At 41.4% G+C, this 18551-nt stretch overlaps 1 protein-coding gene across 1 annotated transcript in view; it reads right to left on the reverse strand.

Moving 5' to 3' along the window:
* The window catches only part of ehmt2 (euchromatic histone-lysine N-methyltransferase 2), a gene marked incomplete at its 3' end in the record, with an annotated part of 26431 nt that continues 7880 nt past the window's right edge, over positions 1-18551 (reverse strand). The window contains exons 12-28 of the mRNA XM_083899471.1: positions 17634-17777; positions 15520-15842; positions 15182-15415; positions 14564-14646; positions 14275-14381; positions 12922-13044; positions 12721-12822; positions 12092-12196; positions 8610-8764; positions 8219-8386; positions 7333-7477; positions 7163-7240; positions 6751-6866; positions 3213-3299; positions 3058-3136; positions 547-722; positions 1-181 (exon numbers count right to left, since the gene is read on the reverse strand). Coding sequence (XP_083755597.1) covers positions 1-181; positions 547-722; positions 3058-3136; positions 3213-3299; positions 6751-6866; positions 7163-7240; positions 7333-7477; positions 8219-8386; positions 8610-8764; positions 12092-12196; positions 12721-12822; positions 12922-13044; positions 14275-14381; positions 14564-14646; positions 15182-15415; positions 15520-15842; positions 17634-17777 — 2406 coding nt within the window. The remainder of the gene's footprint in view (positions 182-546; positions 723-3057; positions 3137-3212; positions 3300-6750; positions 6867-7162; positions 7241-7332; positions 7478-8218; positions 8387-8609; positions 8765-12091; positions 12197-12720; positions 12823-12921; positions 13045-14274; positions 14382-14563; positions 14647-15181; positions 15416-15519; positions 15843-17633; positions 17778-18551) is intronic.

Raw genomic sequence — 18551 nt, forward strand, 5'->3', positions numbered from 1 at the left:
TTAGTAGTTTGCCATCATGGTTATCCCACAGTCGGCTCCTGATTCTGGGCAGGCCTCTGTCCGAGCCAGCCTGCTCTGCTCCAGGGCGATGGCCTCGGCCGAGTGTTTGCATTTCTCCGATCCACACTGGCACGTGAAGTATTTGCTCTTTATGTCCCAAAACCGATCGCCATAGTCGAACCTAATGAAACACATACACTCTGTCAATTCCAGGTAAGTGGTGTTTGTTATAGAATATATTATACGCCAGTAAGATCTGGGTCCAGATCGTTGCAGAAACACGTCGTGATGTCACCAGTGAAGTGCAACTGAACCCCGTCTTCTGTCCATAACTCTGACCAAAGCATGGACAGCTGAAGGCCAAATGTGAATGTAGTAGCTGGTGTTTGAGTGGAGAGAATTGCACCTGGATCAGTAAATAACTAGTTTAACTAGATACACCCTGAAAAAAGTCCCCTGTTTTCAAACCCTTGAGCTATCGCTGTTGAGATGAATCAGTGAAGTTTAAAGAAGAAAACATGGTGATCACAAACATGGCCGTCTCACCCCAGTTCTTGTCCATTGAGAATGTCTCTTGAGCTGAAGAAGGCGATGCGGGGGAATCTCAGGTCCTGGTGCAGCATGAACACACGCACCGGGATCAGGTTGGGGTCGCACAGGTGGTTGATGAAACGACTGATGTTGCCGTAGTAACGAGCGTCGATGCAATACACCTCACCGTCCTGCACAGGAAGAAATAAAAATGTAATGTAGAAGACTGAAGTGGCTTTCTGAAGTGTAACTAAACCCACATTTGTGCAGCTAACTCCGCCCCAATGTCGGGTTTAGAAAAATGTCAAGGATTGAGAAAGGATGGGAGAGTGAGGAGCATTGAGGGGGCGTGGTCTGGTAGTGACATCTGACACCCAGCTGAAGCTGTGTGAGGAGGTGCTTCATGTGTCAGAGAAAGATGACAGAGTGTGTGTGAAAAAAGGGGGCAGAGTATGGGAAAACAAACCTGGAAGAGACCAAAGATTGTTCGAGATGTATATATAATGTTAATATTCTAATGCCTCCATCAAAAATAACATTACTACATCCACACATACACTGGTTTATACCTGGAAAAAAGTGGTTTAGTTACAGTTTAAGACATTGATGAGAATGAATGCACTGGTAATTATCAAAATCAATTGTATGATTCTCTAATTGTTAATACACCAGTATGTAGAAGCTCTTTCACTGGAATATTTTCAATGCTAAAATATAATGTATGTAATGTATTGTTTTACAAAAAAAAGTGAAAAAAATAGTCAAGCAAATAATTATTTCTTGCTTAAGATGATGACGTGAAATTATAGTTATTGACTTGCATTCCTGAAGAGAAAAGCATCACCTCAGAGAAGAAGCCCAGACACAGCTGCTCATATTTGGGCATAAAAAGGTGAATTCACTTTGTTATCTGCTAAATAAATAAGTAAATACAAACACTGCTGTTGTTTCCAAACAGGTGGGAACTTTAACTCTGTAAACAGTCTCATCTGTTTGCTGACTCCATGATATCAAGGAATTAAGATATCCAGGATACCTGAGAAAGTGGGGCTTAAGTCTGGCTTAGTCACTTACACTAATGCCAAACCAGGATGAGAAGACGCAACTTTACTTGGTCAAGCCAATTGTAACTTATCCTGCTAAGTGCAACTTATCCTGCCAAGAAGTGTAACTTATCCTGCTAAGTGTAACTTATTCTGATAAGAAGTATAACTTATCCTGCTAAGAAGTGCAACTTATCCTGCTCAGAAGTGTAACTTGTCCTGCTAAGAAGTGTAACCTATCCTGCTAAGAAGTGCAACTTATCCTGCTAAGAAGTGTAACTTATCCTGCTAAGAAGTATAACTTATCCTGCTAAGAAGTGTAACCTATCCTGCTAAGAAGTGCAACTTATCCTGCTGAGAAGTGTAACTTATCCTGCTAAGAAGTGCAACTTATCCTGCTGAGAAGTGCAACTTATCCTGCTAAGAAGTGTAACCTATCCTGCTAAGAAGTGCAACTTATCCTGCTAAGAAGTGCAACTTATCCTGCTAAGAAGTATAACTTATCCTGCTAAGAAGTGTAACCTATCCTGCTAAGAAGTGTAACCTATCCTGCTAAGTGCAACTTATCCTGCTAAGAAGTGTAACTTATCCTGCTAAGTGTAACTTATCCTGCTAAGAAGTGTAACTTATCCTGCTAAGAAGTGTAACTTATCCTGCTAAGAAGTGTAACCTATCCTGCTAAGAAGTGTAACCTTTCCTGCTAAGAAGTGCAACTTATCCTGCTAAGAAGTGTAACTTATCCTGCTAAGAAGTGTAACCTATCCTGCTAAGAAGTGCAACTTATCCTGCTAAGAAGTGCAACTTATCCTGCTAAGAAGTGCAACTTATCCTTCACGAGATCCAGCGATAGACTGTGTGTATAAAGGAAACAACAACACAGCTTCTTTCATTCTCCGACGTGGAAGAACTGTTGATCTGGTGTCATAAATTATTTTATGGTTCTCCACTTCAACAGTCAGTCTCTCGTCGTACATTATGACTCCGAGACCCTCTGATCAATTGACTGTTAACCTGGTAGCAATATCAATAGTGTAGCACAGGGGTGTCAAACTCAAATGACCTGAGAGCACTCAGCGTCTTGTCTGGTCAGGAGGAGTGAAGTGAATTTTGAGCCTCTAAATACAAAAACTGAGAGAAATAAGTCTTATTATAACTCGATATTGATATGGGGGCCAAAAGTTTGGGACCTCTGCTGTCGCATGTTAGGAGTTTGTGGGTGGAATTTCCCAGCCTGCTTTGCACTATGCTGCAGATACAGTTGTGTTTCTGTAATTTTTAATGCTCCCAGCTGGTCTGGAGCAGGCCAACTGCACAGAATAAATCACCATGGTAACCATGTTAAGACTACATATCCAGGCTGAATCCATCTTGGTTTTGTTCAACATTCCTGGCTGCAGAGGAAACAGTTGATCTTCCAACTTTCTGTCACTGTCAGCAGCTTTTTTTGATGTTGAAAACAGAGCACATATTTTAAAAGATTCACCTTGTTGTCCAGGTCAAACAGGTAAGAGTCATCTTCTCTAACATCTGCCTCTGCATCAGAGATAAGCTCTCCAACATACCTGTGTGGAAAAGGGAGTGACAGTTAACTTTCTGCCTCTGACTTTTCATCTAAAAGCAGCAGGTTGTGTGTCTTACTCGCAGATGAAGCTTCCCTGGGGAATGTCCTGCAGAGCCCGGACGCCCCAGCCCATCTTCTCTGTCCTGTACAGCTGAAGACGAACTCTGTGGCAAGAAAAGGACGTTGTCAGGTCACACTGTGAAACAATGCTTTAGGGCTGCAACTAAAGATTATTTTTAATAATCGATTAACCTCTTCTTCATGGATGCCCCCTGTACCGGGGGCAGTGTCACACGCAGCGACAAAAACGTCTTAAAACCATGTCTAACTTTAATAAACACATATATGCTCATATAAACCATTATTATGTTCACGAAACACAGTTAAAACACAGATGGATCAAACAGCAGGAGCAAAAAAAAACATTACAGTGCACACATTGAAAAGCGGCATCTGAGCATCAGCAAGATTATGTGTTACGTGCCATGGTGCTGAGTGAGGCATCCTGTTTCTTTGTGTGCTTTGTAGGTCCGCCAATGTCCGCTTATTCCACAGGTGCCTCAACTCAGCAATCAAGCGGAAGGGCATAAAACTGAGGAAAAGCTGGGACGTCTCTGTCTCTCTGAAGCCTCTCTCTGTGAGCCACTGAGCGGTGTGTGTACTCTGTGCAGCTTGGGAAGCTGCATGGTTGCAGTGTCAGTGTGTTTTCTCCATTCAACCTGGCCCAACAGCTACTTTTGGAGCAGCTCGATTTAAGTTTACCTTAAGTTTGTTTATTGTAAATAAATTCTTTATATACGGTTAAGATTCTAGATCCAGCCCCAAAATAGGAGCAAAACAACAATTGACTTTCTAGAAATACAAGCAGAAATATTGTCTTACCTTTGCTGTTTATCAAAACAAGTGATTTTCACTGGAACAAAACCACTTCTAATCAAGAACTACACTTCCCAGCATGCTTTGGGAGCGACATTAGATCGTTCTGATTAGAGAAGGGCGAATGTCCTCACAAATGCGTCATATGCATTTATGTCCTTTTGACTCGCTAATGAAGTGATTCACATGCATTTGGAGACCGGTGTCTGATTCTACCGGTTTAGAGGTTTAAAATGAGCTGTCAATCACCGTAATAACTGAAGATGCTGCAGAGTCACAGAGTTGTTATTACGCACAGGGAGCACAGATTTACAGCCAGCTTTCATACTTTTTATTTTTGATCAATAGTGACACGTTAATTAAATGAAATGGGTTTTAATAATTTGGTACATAAGACATCTCAAATGGCACAGATGTTGCCAAACTCTGCCAAACGAGAGAACGCCTAGACATCTCTTTACTAAAACCTACGTCATTTTACTCTGCTTCACTTCAGCACAGCTCATGTCCACATGTTGTTACATGACCTCCGTGTGTTTTTAAGCTCCTACTGCATATTTTAAAGGTGATATTCACTTTAAAACGCACTATTTTTTTAGGCGAGAGAAAAAAATCCTTCATTTATGCTGTGTTCCATGTGCATTTACTCTGACACAGTGGCATCTACAGTGAGACTTACTTGGAATCTCACAAGCCTTATCTTTATTTTGATACCAAGATAATCCACATAGACCTTGTAACTGCAGAGATGTACTCTATTTAGTTTGGGCATGACATTTCAAATTCAAATTAAATTTATTTATATAGCACCTTTCATACATGTAAGAATGTAGCACAAAGTGCTTTACATTAAAAGAAAAGAAAATGAAACCCCTTAAAAATCCCCACTCCCCGCACCATCATGTAACAGTGTTTTTCAACCTTTTTTGAGCCAAGGTACATTTTTTTCATTGAAAAAATCACGAGGCACACCACCAAACAAAAATGTTTAAAAAATTATACTCTGTAGCCTATATTAACAATTTAGTCATTCTTATCGAAGTGTCTTGAATATGAATCAAATCATCATCATTAATCATCTTGTATTTATCTTCTTTCAAACAAAAAGTGCACTTAACATGTCCCCTTTAAAAATACAGCTTGAACATAAATGCTTCAACAATGTGGTGTTAAAGGTAGTAGAAAACCTCAATAGTATTACATGATTATGCTGCCAGTCACTACTACAGCGCATACACTCGACAATGGCATATTATTTGCAGATAATTATTTGTTTTCAAAAAATGTTTTTAGACCAATCAGATGAAATTGGATCATTTCCCACGGCACACCTGACGATCTCTCACGGCACACTGGTTGAAAAACACTGATGTAACAACTCTCTAGCCATCTATGTTCGAGGTATAACAAAAAAAAACCCTGACTTGCCCTTCTTGCCTGTTATTTGTGTGACTGAGAGAGAATGAAAGACGGGTTGAGTCTGTGAGTCAATTAGCCAATTTTTGCTAATTTCTTTACTGTGCACACACACACACACACACACACACACACACACACACACACACACACACACACACACACACACACACACACACACACACACACACACACACACACACACACACACACACACACACACACACACACACACACACACACACACACACACACACACACACACACACACACACACACACACACACACACACACACACACACACACACACACACACACACACACACACACACACACAGCCACACACACACACACACACACACACACACACACACACACACACACACACACACGCTACATCGACACATACCCCCCTCCATAATAAAATGGAGTATGACTGAGCACTGATAGACCAAGTGAGGAAACTCCAACCTATGGGAGCCATCCCCACCGAGAGTCGTCCAAGCCCACGACTACAGTGGCTTCCACCACAGAGACCACCCTGACCCAGACAGCCCGGGGCCCATACCAAGGCCATACTGCTCTGGGCTGGGACTCCCCAACTATCCAGGTACGAACAGAAACGGGCGAACTCTTAACTCTTTGTGGTATTTCTGATGTGTGGAATAAAATCAAGCTCAGAGTCGAAAAAGAACACCCAAGTTTTTCACACAATGTGAATGTTTAAAAGCATTTAGTTTTGGTAAAAGTTTCTCTCTTGCCTTCAGGACCAATAATTAAAACCTCTGTTTTGTCCTGGTTGAGCTGTAAGAATTCCCAGCCATCCATGACTTTATATCAAAGATACGGTTTAAAAGGAAATCAATGGGCCCCATGTCAACAGGAGACACGGCAATGTTAAGTTGCGCACCATCAGCATAGCTGTGAAAATTGATGCCGTGCCCCCGATGACGTCCCTAAGGGGGAGCATATATAAACTAAGAAGTATTGGACCTAAAATTGACCCCCTGGGCACCCCACACTGTGTGTGTATGTGTAAAACAAAGTCACCGCAGTTTCAAGCAGCCGTTCAGTGATGACTCCGCCCACGTTGAGCCGGTACTTTTTTTGTAGTTGAAATGCAACCAAACCGTGCCGCGGCGTGCTGTGCTGTGCCGAGTAGAGCCGGTGGAAATGCAACATTAGTGAATAATTGGGACTGCAGTAACTATGATAAATCCTAAAGGCCAATGTTGTACATACAGTATTTTACATACATCCCCTTCAATATGGAATAGAAAATGATTTATGTTACATGAGGGAGATGAACTTCAAAGTCTTACTTGATGCCTGCCTGTACCACCCTGTTCTTGCATGTTCGATAGCAGGAACAGGCCACGTTGCATTCAAATATTAGTGGAGGTTCAATTTTGTTGAACTCCTGGAGCAGCCGCTGATCCTGGAACCAAAAAACAAAATGATTCTTCATTCAACACCAACTAATTATGTAACCAGCTGATTTGTCACTAGCTTTACAGATATTAGACATTCAAAACAAAACAAAACTAAACAGTTACTGATACATTATTTCCAGTCCAGGTCCAGGTGGTTATTGTCTCACTAATAAAACAATGATTGTATTTTTATTGCATTTCATCAATAACTCTGTGACTCTGTGCTGTCTGAGGCCAAAGACAGAAACACTGAATACAGATCAGAGTATGTGTAGGCTTTTCAGACACTGTGTCCATTTACCTTGTCATACCAGCATCGGATGCTGAGCTGCCCACAGAGGCAGTTACTGGATGAGCAGTCATCAGTGCAGCTACAGTGCTAAAGAAAAGACCATTGAATTAATAATATTTTTTTTCTTTTTTCAGTGCAGATAGTATAGCAGTAAAAACACAATATGGTTGACCTTTTACCTGTAAGTGTGTAATGTTGCGGTCTATGTTCATGGCTGAAGTTTCACAGTTTTCTGAAACATATTTGTAGTCTGAAGGACAGCCCTCGTCATCAACTGCATTCACACAGGGAATCGGAACATTCTCGTAGCCTTGTGCAACATCACTGGAACAGAAAGCAGGGAGCTATCAGAAGACTTGTTTACACTCCTGGGGGAACCCACAAAAAAAGGTGATTTAACACCATTACCCTGTCAGTGGCTGTTCTGCCTTGTGGTGTTCTTTCACCACGGCAAACACCTATGTATGAAATGTAATGTCACAGACCCCCGTCTTGTGGTCAAATGTCTTGTTTTGTTCTCAGGTGTCTTGTTTTGTGGTCAAATGTCTTGTTTTGTGGTCAAATGTCTTGTTTTGTGGTCAAATGTATTGTTTTATGGTCAAATGTCTTGTCTTGTGATCGAATGAGCGATTTTAATGACTTCTTTGTTATGGGACAAAAACAAATTCACATTTAAGAAGCTGAAAAACTGATCAAATCTGTATCAACAGTTTGCCAGTTGATATAGTTGTCGATAAATAACCGTTGCAGCCCTACATCACTGCAAAACATTAAGAGACAAAGACAAAAGTGACATATTCACTCGGGTTTCTCAATCCAACTGATCCCTATTGGAGCAGAAGCTGATAAAATCTCATGTGCATGTCATTTGATCCAGAAGTGAATTCTGGTTAAACACATTTCCACATTTTTCAAACCTGCAATTAAATTGTTTTTTGACCAGTGGGAATTGGGTCTAAGAGAAAAAACACCAGGTAATTGGCAGGAAACAAGAGAAAGATACAACTCTGGTTATGTGGGAGGTAACTATACTTAAATAAAACGTCTACAAAACAAAACAACTACCTGCAGATGATTCTTTCAGTCCGAAGCATGCGATTGGTTATTCCCCGCCGCAGCTTTCTGTTGATCTGTAGTGCAACCCACACGGGCGTATCAACCCGTGCAAGTGAGAGAGGCGTGTCTCCTTCCCTGTTCATGATGTCGATATCTGCACCTCTTGAGAGAAACAACCTGCAGAAAAAGAATCACATCATGTCAACACACTACAGTTCTGAGTCAGATTATGGTTGCATTTTAGAAAGCCGACACCAGTCAAAGTATGTCAAATTGCTCTACTGAAGGTTCAAGTCTGTTATATACACATGGTTGTACAGATACTGGTTTGACAAAAACAGAATGACTGACCAAGTGGCTACGTGAAAATTGGCTGCCACTAGGCGATCTGCGAACTCACGTAATACATTCCAAGTATCCCTCTCTGGCAGCGATATGGAGCGGCGTGTCCCCGTGCATGTTAACTGAGGCGAGGGAACAGCCAGAGTTCAACACCAGCTCGGCTATGTCCACGTTGCCTGCATACGCTGCCCAGTGGAGACATACATTTAGCTCCTGAAGGAAAAAAGAGGGGCTGTTAAAAGCACCTAACTTGAAATATTTACATACAGCTGCACCCATATAACCATTCTATCACTCCCGCTATAAGTTTTAAAACAGTTAGATTCTATAGTTTCAACAGTTTTTCGACATAAAAACACCCAAAATCAGCGAGAGTCTTTTGACTCATAAGCACAGCCTTTCATGTTTCCAACAGCAGCTGTACTTAAAATGTGAGGCTGCACCATATTAGGAAATCATGCGCTATGCGATAAACGTTGCTGAATATTGCAATGACGATGTCACCTGCAGTAAATGAAGAAATGTTTGGTTTTGTATGGATTGATATACAGTAGGGAAGCAACGGTATTCGGTATTTTACCGAGAAAAAAGAAAGTTTGAAGAGACATGAGCGCGGCGCTGCACTCAGTGCCGTTGGCTGCTCATGCCGCTTTCAGAGCCAATTAGAACGTCCCTGAGTTTCCCGGGAGCCAATCACCGCAAATGATGAGAGCTGTCTGAACAATGTAGAAACAATGGCGAGTGAACGAGAAAAAAGAAAGTTTGAAGAGACACCGTCTTCGTTTAAATCCGTTTAAGTGGGGGATTATTTTGGATTCAGCTTGAACTACGATGAGAATGAGAAAAGGTCTGTCCACAAACAAACCACGGTGTGCAAGCATTACGTTAAAGCTCACATAGAGTGGTCCTGTTGCAAATATATGTTAGTTATGGAGGTCTACTTACATACATTAACTTGTTTTTATGGTCAAAAACCTCCTAGTTGCTGTAAACGAGCTGATAGAAATCTGTCTTTTCTGATACTCTCCTGGGCCACGATATTTCAGACATAAATCTCACCCCCAGAAGACAGACTGTGTTGTGATTGGCCAGCAGTGTAGAGCCTTCCCTACCGGGTTTCTTCAGAGATCTCGCTGAGCCCGAGATTACAATAAACCACAGCGTTCTCAGCAGTGGCTGAACTGTTTGTTTTTTGTTTTGAACCTTCAGGGCTTTGTAAACAAGGTAATGACGCAGATACACACTAAAAAAAACAGCACTAATTGAAACTTCCGGTCTCGGTCCGCTTTAAAACATGGGTTATGCACCACAGTGAAGTTAGTTTTAAGTAGTTTAACGTCTTCCTCACATCACGACTCCGAAGTTGGCTCCACATTCAACTACAGTGCGACTCTGAGCAGCTTCTCGTTTATGTCGTCATCACAGCCTCCTTCACTTGGAGCAGCATGGTGTCATGTTCACATTTGATCGTATTTGTAGTGTTAAGTAGTTTTTGTGAGTGGGTTAAAATGTTATTATTTTTATTGGATAGCACTAAACTTTATATTTATTTTTAATTTGTGTGGTTTTATGTATGCTGTTTAATTTGATCTGATCTGTTTAAATAAAGTTTGTGGTGTGATTATATCTGTGCTTTTAATTATTTTTACAATGTAATATTGCCTTTGCTAGTCTGAGTAGTTTCATATTAAGATATCGAAACCGTACTGTTACCATGTCAATAGATTAAAAAAGAAAATTGAAATTCGTTAATAGAGATTATAATTATTGATTACATTTATATATCGCTTTTATTGATACCCAAAGCGCGTACAGAAATCATTATTCGTTCATCCACATTCTCTGTAGCCACAGCCGCTCTGGAAGCGTGGCTGCCAATGTGAGCCAAACAGCTCCTCCGACTACCTCCAACGTCATTCATACACATATAATGGTTGTTTGTCTCTCTCTATATCAACACTCTCTCTCTCACACATATGGTCAATTTAGAGTGTCAGACATTCACATGTGTTATGATAAAGAGAGAGACCGGGAGCACAGTCGGTATACAGAGTAGGTGTTCAAACAGAAGTATATTACAGACACTATCGGTGCCTGCAGTGTTTAGTTTGCCACTTACTAGGAATTCCTCTGCTCAGGTCTCAGCAATTAGTCGCACATCAGTTTTTTTGACAGTCAAGGCAAAGGATCACAACTTCTAGTCATTGTCATTAAACTGTGCCGTGACACCCAGGTCACTTTTGTTTTAGTGATGGTTCCGTTGCTCGGCTTCTTAAAATGAAACCTTCCGCACAACAACCCCTCACCTCTCTCCATCTTCAGCTGCTGTCTCTGTCTCTCTATCTGACTCTTGTCTGACTGCAGACTCTAACCCTGAATTTCCACTGGACGCGTTACAGCCACGGAAACGTCAGCGGCGTGGTCGCCGTTGCAAATCGCTTCCATTCTAATCAATGAGAGCATTTCCACCAGACGCCCTGCGGAACGTCTCAGCAGCGTCTCACTGCGCCGCATCGCTATCGATAGGTAGCAGTTCTATTTTTGCTGTTGCCGCTGCTGAACCTCGTTAATTCCAACAGAGCAGTTCGCACCAGACAGGAAAAGCGACACAGAATCAAAGTAAAACATTTCCGCCCCCCTTTCAAAATAAAACACAATACGCAGGTCATATAGCCTGTCACAACTTCACATCAACATTACGTCGTGACCGGTGCTGCCAGGTCAACAGTCAAATTAATCAGAGCGTCTCGGAGAGTCATAATGTACGACGAGAGACTGATTGTTGAAGTAGAGAAACATAAAATCATTTATGACACCAGATCAACAGTTCTTCCACGTCAGAGAATGAAAAGAAGCTGTGTTGTTGTTGTTTCCTTTATAAAAACAGTCTATCGCGGGATCTCGCAAACTCGCGTCCATTCAAGATTATTGCGCAATCTACCGTGAATACCGCTGGCTCCCAAAGCACCGCGCCGCTGCCGTAACGTGCCCGGTGGGGATTGACGCTGGGCAGAGGACGAAGCAGAACGCATCCATCTGTAACGCGTCCAGTGGAAATCTGGGGTAAGTGACTGTTTCACACAGATCAGAGGTCAGTGCACAACAGAAGTATGTATGTATGTATGTATAATTAAGGACGTCCCCACAGTGTGTGTGTGTGTGTGTGCCTCTGCTGCAGCACAGCTGTGTTACCCGTTCATGGAGGACGAGTGAGTGCGCTGATATTTCAGTCCTTTCAGTCTTTATAACTCACTCAACTGTGTGCGTCTGTCTGTGCTCACACATGAGATACAGAGATGTGCACTGGACACTGCTGGACAGGGCTCTCTGGCCCAGCACTTGCAGTGAGAGCTGTTAACTGAATGTGGGGGAAACATTCATCACAGTTCAAGTGGTTGTTTGCTGTATTTATATCCTGCCTGTTGATGTCATGATGACGATAGATTTACATCGTACATTTAACTTTTAGACCCCCAATGCATTCCTTAGTATCAACTGAAAGTCCAGTGTACTGTACGTTTCCTTTTTTTCCCATCATACCTTATCTTTGATAGTAACATCAGCTCCTCTGTTCAGCAATGCTTTGATCACGTCAACATGTTTGTGCTCTGCTGCCCAGATGATGGGCGTCCAGCCACCGTTATCCTGAAACCAGCAAAAAACAAATTTAAATGAGGCTTTATGTGTGGCTCCTATCAGCCAGTGCAGTCCTCCTCCAGTGAGGTCAATGTGCTTTGATGAGAACACATTGAAACAATGTCAGACATGGATCATTAAAATGTTGACTAATTGTAATTCAGTCTGTGCCATAACCCATTTAATAATTCTGTACCACTGCTTTATGCTTACATTGAACAGAAACAATAGCTTACTTTCACTATAATAAAAAAATATTTTGTACACATACTTTTCTAGTATTTGTCACATGCTGCTGCTGTAGCAAGTGAATTTCCCCATTGTGGGATCAATAAAATCAAATCTGATGTCAAACTGGTGGCCCGTGGGCCTTATGTGGCCCCCCAATCTATTACATGTGGCCCCCCAATCTATAACATGTGGCCCCCCACTTAATATCATGTTATAAGGAAACATGGCCCACAACCTCACCGTCCTTTAAGACAACAGGCTACTTGAGCACTTAAAAAGTGACATTTTGTATTTACTTTTACCTGTGCATTCACATCAACCTGCCCCGTCTCCAGCAGCATTTTCAGAATTTCTAGGTTGCCCAGCTTGGCTGCGTGGTGGAGGCCGGTGTAGCCATCCTCCTCCTGGTGAATCCATGTAATCAACCGCAGAAATACACGTCAACCAAGCCTCAACAAGTTCACTTTGTTGTTATACAATTTCAAGCACCGGTGGACACTCACAACATGGTAGACCGAGGCACCATTCTGGATCAGGTAGCGAGCAACCTCAATGTGATTATTGATGATTGCTTCCATCAGAGGTGTTCTCAGGTCTTTGTCCTGGGCATCCACATGAGCACCTGCCTGTACGTAACAAAACATAAAGAGGTCTTTGATCTAAGGCACAAGACTTGGGAAGGAACATTGTGATCCTGATTAGAGAAAGAGGTGGGGACTATTTTCCTAAGAGGATAGTTGAAGTGTTTTGAAGTGTGGTTGTATGAGATGTTGACAAATGATAAATACTGATTTACTGCCCACATAGTAGCAGGACACTGCACCAGTGAGTGCCATACATCATAATAGGTCTCACTACTGTCTTGTAGACATTCCCTTTCACCTCTCACTGGTCTCCACCCACACCACCATGCCTCCTTCACCTCTCTTGTGAACTTTTACTACCCCTACTCTTTGCATCTTTACAGTACTACCCGTCTCACGGACAAGTCATTTGATAAAACATCTAAAGAACCAACACGACACACAGCAACTATTAAGTCTTATTCCTTTAAATCTTATTCAAGTCCATCTGTTCCTATACTTTTGCTCTCCCAAAAATGTGGTGCTCCATTACAAACGAGGCTAACTTTTAAGTTATTTAACATATCTGGATGTACATACCTAGAAATAAAAGTGAAATACTTATCTCTTGTTTTATATTCATCATTTGGTGTCAAACCCAAATGTTTTCAGTAAACAGCAAAAATAAAGGAATAATCCTTACTCTTCCAATACTTTAGGAGAGGACTGTAAATGTTTGAACAGCAGCAATAATATAATGTTTTATTTATGTCAGTCAGTGACTGTGAGGCAATTCTATTTTTTGTAATGACATTGTTGTAATGGTATTATGGTACTGAGTAATGGTAGTACTCAGTATCGGGCATGTACTCAAATTCATTGATTGTGATCATTCTTGTACTCAGTCACAGAAAGTTGAATCAGTGTATTGTGATAATATGGCTGCTGGCAGAGACTAAATTAAAAACTCACATGACAAAATCTACACCTGCTTAAGTCTATGATTACTGCTGTATCTTGCCATTAGACAAAACACCAAAGTCCAAAGAGATTTTCTTTCTTAGGTACTTGTCAGTAGACTGGACTAAAGGCCATCAGCAGCATCAGACTCTCAAAATAATTTACTCTTATCAAGCCTTTTGATGATTGGTGACTTGTAACACACACTTGAACACATATTTTGTCCTTCCACATTTAGTTCCTTTTCACCCATACCTGAACCTCTGAATTTATGAAGTCTATTTCTTCACCCAGCACAGCCTTTTCCTCAATGCTGAAGAGACTTGGTCTCACCTGTACCAGCATGTAGCAGATTTCTAGCAGACCTCTTTGAGCAGCAGCATGTAGAGCAGAGCGCCTGTTCTGAGAGTCAGGCTGGTATGTTGGATCTATGCCCTCCACTGACACATACACGCAGACCAAAAAAACACAGTCATCACATTCAGTTGAAACATTTAAAGCAACATTGTGTTATTATGGGATTAGCAGCCATTTAAGTGGTATACGCTCAGCCCCAGGCAGTGTCAAGAAAATGATCATCATAAATTGTTTTAGGAGACAATGCTCATTATAGTCCACTCACTCAGCATCAGCAGGACTCTCTGCACCTCTCCTTGCTTAGCAGCGGGGTACAGCTGGCGAGGGTGGAATCGAAGTTTCTTCCTCCTGAATACCAAAAAACAACATGTCCTTAGTAGTGAAACATTGTTGGTATTCCTCCTTTGAGCAAACATGTAGTCTGCTGTCATTAAACTACAATGACTGAAAACAAAAAAAGTATTTCAGTGTTTGTAAAGCAAAAGCAGATATTCTCATCTTCACACATGATGTTAGAAACAAAAATGATAACTGTGGAGTAAAGAGTTATGGGGTGAAAACTCTTTCTATCCAGTCTACTGGCTTCATCAGTAGTTTACAGTTCATTCATGAGTAACACCACTGCCTTTGGTTAGTTATCCGAGACGTCTTTGTACTGAAAACGTGTCTTATTTTGATGCACAGCACACTATTTAATATTCCTAAAGATGAGGAAATGAAGTAGAGACGAGGAACAGGAGAAGACTACTGCTGTGAGGCTGCAGTGCCACAGACAGTTAATATTCTTTTTTTTAATCATTCCAATTTGGCTGTGTGGTTAGTAACACATTCACCTGTATTGTGACCAAGTCAGAAGAGATATTTTACATCGCTAAACTCCCACCTCTCGGTGTCCTGTGTCAGAATGGCCTTCTGCAGCGCCGTCCTGCTGGGCCCAGGTGGAAATGCACTGGGGCTGATGGGTTTCCCATTTGGCATACAGAGAGAGGGCCCCACACTGTCCACTCCTTCCTCAGCTGGGGGGACAGTAGCTACGGTCGATGCTGAAGCGACAGGCTGTGGTGGCTGCTGATGCTCTGCTGTCAGTGTTATCAAGCCGTGACTGCGCATGCGAGCGCTACAAGAGAAAACGAAACAGAGAAAACTTGAGCAAATTCAATTTCATACACCATAAAAGAGTCAAATCAGCCAATTCTTCTCTCATATGTCATCGAATCTTACCTGACAGGTCTTTCGGGCATTTTTCCGTCCTTCACCCCCCCTGTGGACGCTGTAAGCGAGGGTCCTGAGGGGGCAGACGGGGGTAAGGATGGGGTTGTGGTGGAGGAAGCTGACATGGAGATGACGGTGGTCGCGGAGGATGTAGCCGAGCTGAGTAGGGGGATGGTGATCTCCTGGGCCTCTGAGGCATCTTCACCACAGTGAGGACAGAAAAGCATACCGCCGCCATTTGCCCTGCTGCGCCCGCCACTTAGCACGGTCACACAACCTCTGTGGAAACGGTGAGCGATGCGCTGGTCCGGGCAGCACTCAAGAAATGTGCCCTGAGAGAGGAAGGCATTTAGGATGTGAAGGAGAAAGAGGAGATAGAGAAAGAAAGGAATCCATAAACCTAAGCCGTCTGGCAAAAGCCTACCTCTGCATCCCTGCCATATCCGTGCCAGCGTAGAGAGTTTTCTCTGATGCAGGATTTTTTGAATTTTGTTTTATAGAAGAAGGACGTTGAATAAACATTTTAAATTTGCTATTTAAATTTTTAAAAGTCTCTCCTTTTTATTATCACTGCTTTGATGGTAAATATTGGACATTACAGCCATGTTTTTGAGCCTAAGATGAAGTAGTACAGTGTAGAATAGTTTCCACCCTCCGCGTTGCCCGCTGCGGCCTCGACAATCGACTCTCAAAATGCTGCGTCGTTCCCATCCATAATAAATGCGGCCTAATTTTACTATAACACCACAGGTTTCTCTCAAAGAAAAAGAGTATAAGGGCAGCATTGATGGTGAGGGAGCGATGGGGTGATGGAAATTATTACAATTCCATAAACAAGCACCAAAGCTCGTCTTTCAAAAAAGGTCAAATGATCCCGTTTATAAGGATATGAAATCTCATGAGATTGTCATTGTGCCATATTTTGCAATAGCAAAGTCGCAGGAATATTTACAGGAATATTGTTTGCTTGCATCATTTTAAGCAAGACTGCATGAGGTAACACTACTACATGCAGTAATGAATCGCACCCAATGCTAAATTGGCATTTTGGGTGCATGAAAACAATAAGACCAGGGTCTCTGCAGGTTTCAACAAGTCAAATTTAAGACTTTTTATGACTTTTTTAAGACCATATTGAATACACTCTAAGACCCATTTCAAATCTGTACTGGCAAAAAAGTACAAAAGACATGAAGGAAAACTGGAACCACAAATGGTTGAACTTGCAATTCGGCTTAGCTGTGGGTTTTCATTAAGTTTTCTCCGCTGCTATGCTAAGCTGCTCGAGAAATTCTCACCGGGAAGTTCCGTGTTGTAGTGTTATCGCATCCTCAAAAATAGAAACATTTCAAAGCAAGACTGAAGTTTATGCATGTTTTAAATAAAAGTAACGTTTATAGATTTTTAAGACCTTTCAAAAGTGTATTTAAGACCTTTTATGAGATTTTAGGAGAATTTAATAAATTTTAAGGCCTTAAATTCTAATTATTGGATTTAAGACTTTTTAAGACCCAGCAGATATCCTGAAGATGGTATCTTGTCTCATGACACAATACAGATAAAATATCCATATTACCCAGCCCTGACTGAAACCTTAAATTAAATTTCAAACATTTCCAGTAAAGGTGAATCATACCTTGTATTATCTACCTCCCCGTTAATATCGAGTGATCAGATATGAACAAGGTGTCAGACACCAGTACCTTAAAGATTTCTTCCCAGAAATTGACTTTGGTAGAAGTTGAAGTTTACATGTACTTAAGATTTAGAAGTAAAAGTAAGGATTGAGTCATGGTGGCAGCGGTAGGGCCAGTTGTCTTTCAGCTGGAAGGTTGTGGGTTCAATTTCATTTGGTAGTAACAAGTAACAGAAATATAGCGAACGTAGTGGAAGTAAAAGTTTCTAGAATTATAAATAGCAAAGTAAAGTAGCGATATGTGGATTTTGTACTTACAGTATGTACAGTAACAAAGTATTTGTACTTTGTTACATGACAAGAGCTCTGGTGGCAGAGCATTAGTGGTTTGCCCGAAATGAAGAGCAGAGCAGCCATAGCAACCATAGCAACAGAAAAACAAAAACAGTTTGGGGACAGATTGTCTGTGGGTGGTTTAACCTCTTACCGCAATGCAGAAGTATCCACATCCAGGACAGCAGTGGTGTTTGACCATGTGTGAACGATGGACATCACAAAGCACCATGAGGGTCACGCGACTGGACGGACGCATGGTCTCCGCTTTAATGGTCTGACTGGTACAAGCCCTCAGCTGTAAACAGAGCGAGAGGGCAAACATTATACAGATTATACCAACAGCAGACAATTTATTACACTTGAGTGCTGCTATTCACAGCCACACAGGCAATCGATATTCACCGACAACAGGGCAACAATGAGGCTAATAACACTACGTCTCATGCTCAGACTACAGCAAATAAATATGACTAGCTTTTAGTTCAGTACTCATCATTGATTTTCATGGACCACAAGAAAGAAAAAGAGGATATTTTTCCCCAAGCCATTAATCTAATGAATATGATCTATGCCCTAACCTCCCACCATTCACCCACACACTTTAAATGAGTAAATTCATGCCTGAAAGAGTTAGACTGTTTACACCTCACTGCCTTCTGCCATATTAGCACAGTTTATCTATTGACTATTTTTCATCTCTGAATGTTTATTCCCATTTGTTCCATTAAATGTCATTACATTGTTATCACAACCCCTCAATATAATGAGAATAAAGCTATACTGTTAGCACCTTACAGTGATACATACAAAATTATTGTTTCACTTTTTTAATCACATTATAAACCAATGGTGTTTACCATAAGCTCACTTATTATATTAAGTTAACTATTGGGCTGGATAGCCATGAGAAAACATTTCAAATGCCCATATGAGTTCTTACTGACATTTAAGTGGTTTAGGTCAAGAGATCAACTTCAATGGTGCAAAGTAGTAAACTGCACATTGTTAAATACAGGTCACCTATCAATGAAAAATTATGTAATATAATCTCAGAGGAGTCATTTTAGAA

Source organism: Microchirus variegatus (genome assembly GCF_963457635.1).
Source record: "Microchirus variegatus genome assembly, chromosome: 13".
Taxonomy (NCBI): Eukaryota; Metazoa; Chordata; class Actinopteri; order Pleuronectiformes; family Soleidae; genus Microchirus; species Microchirus variegatus.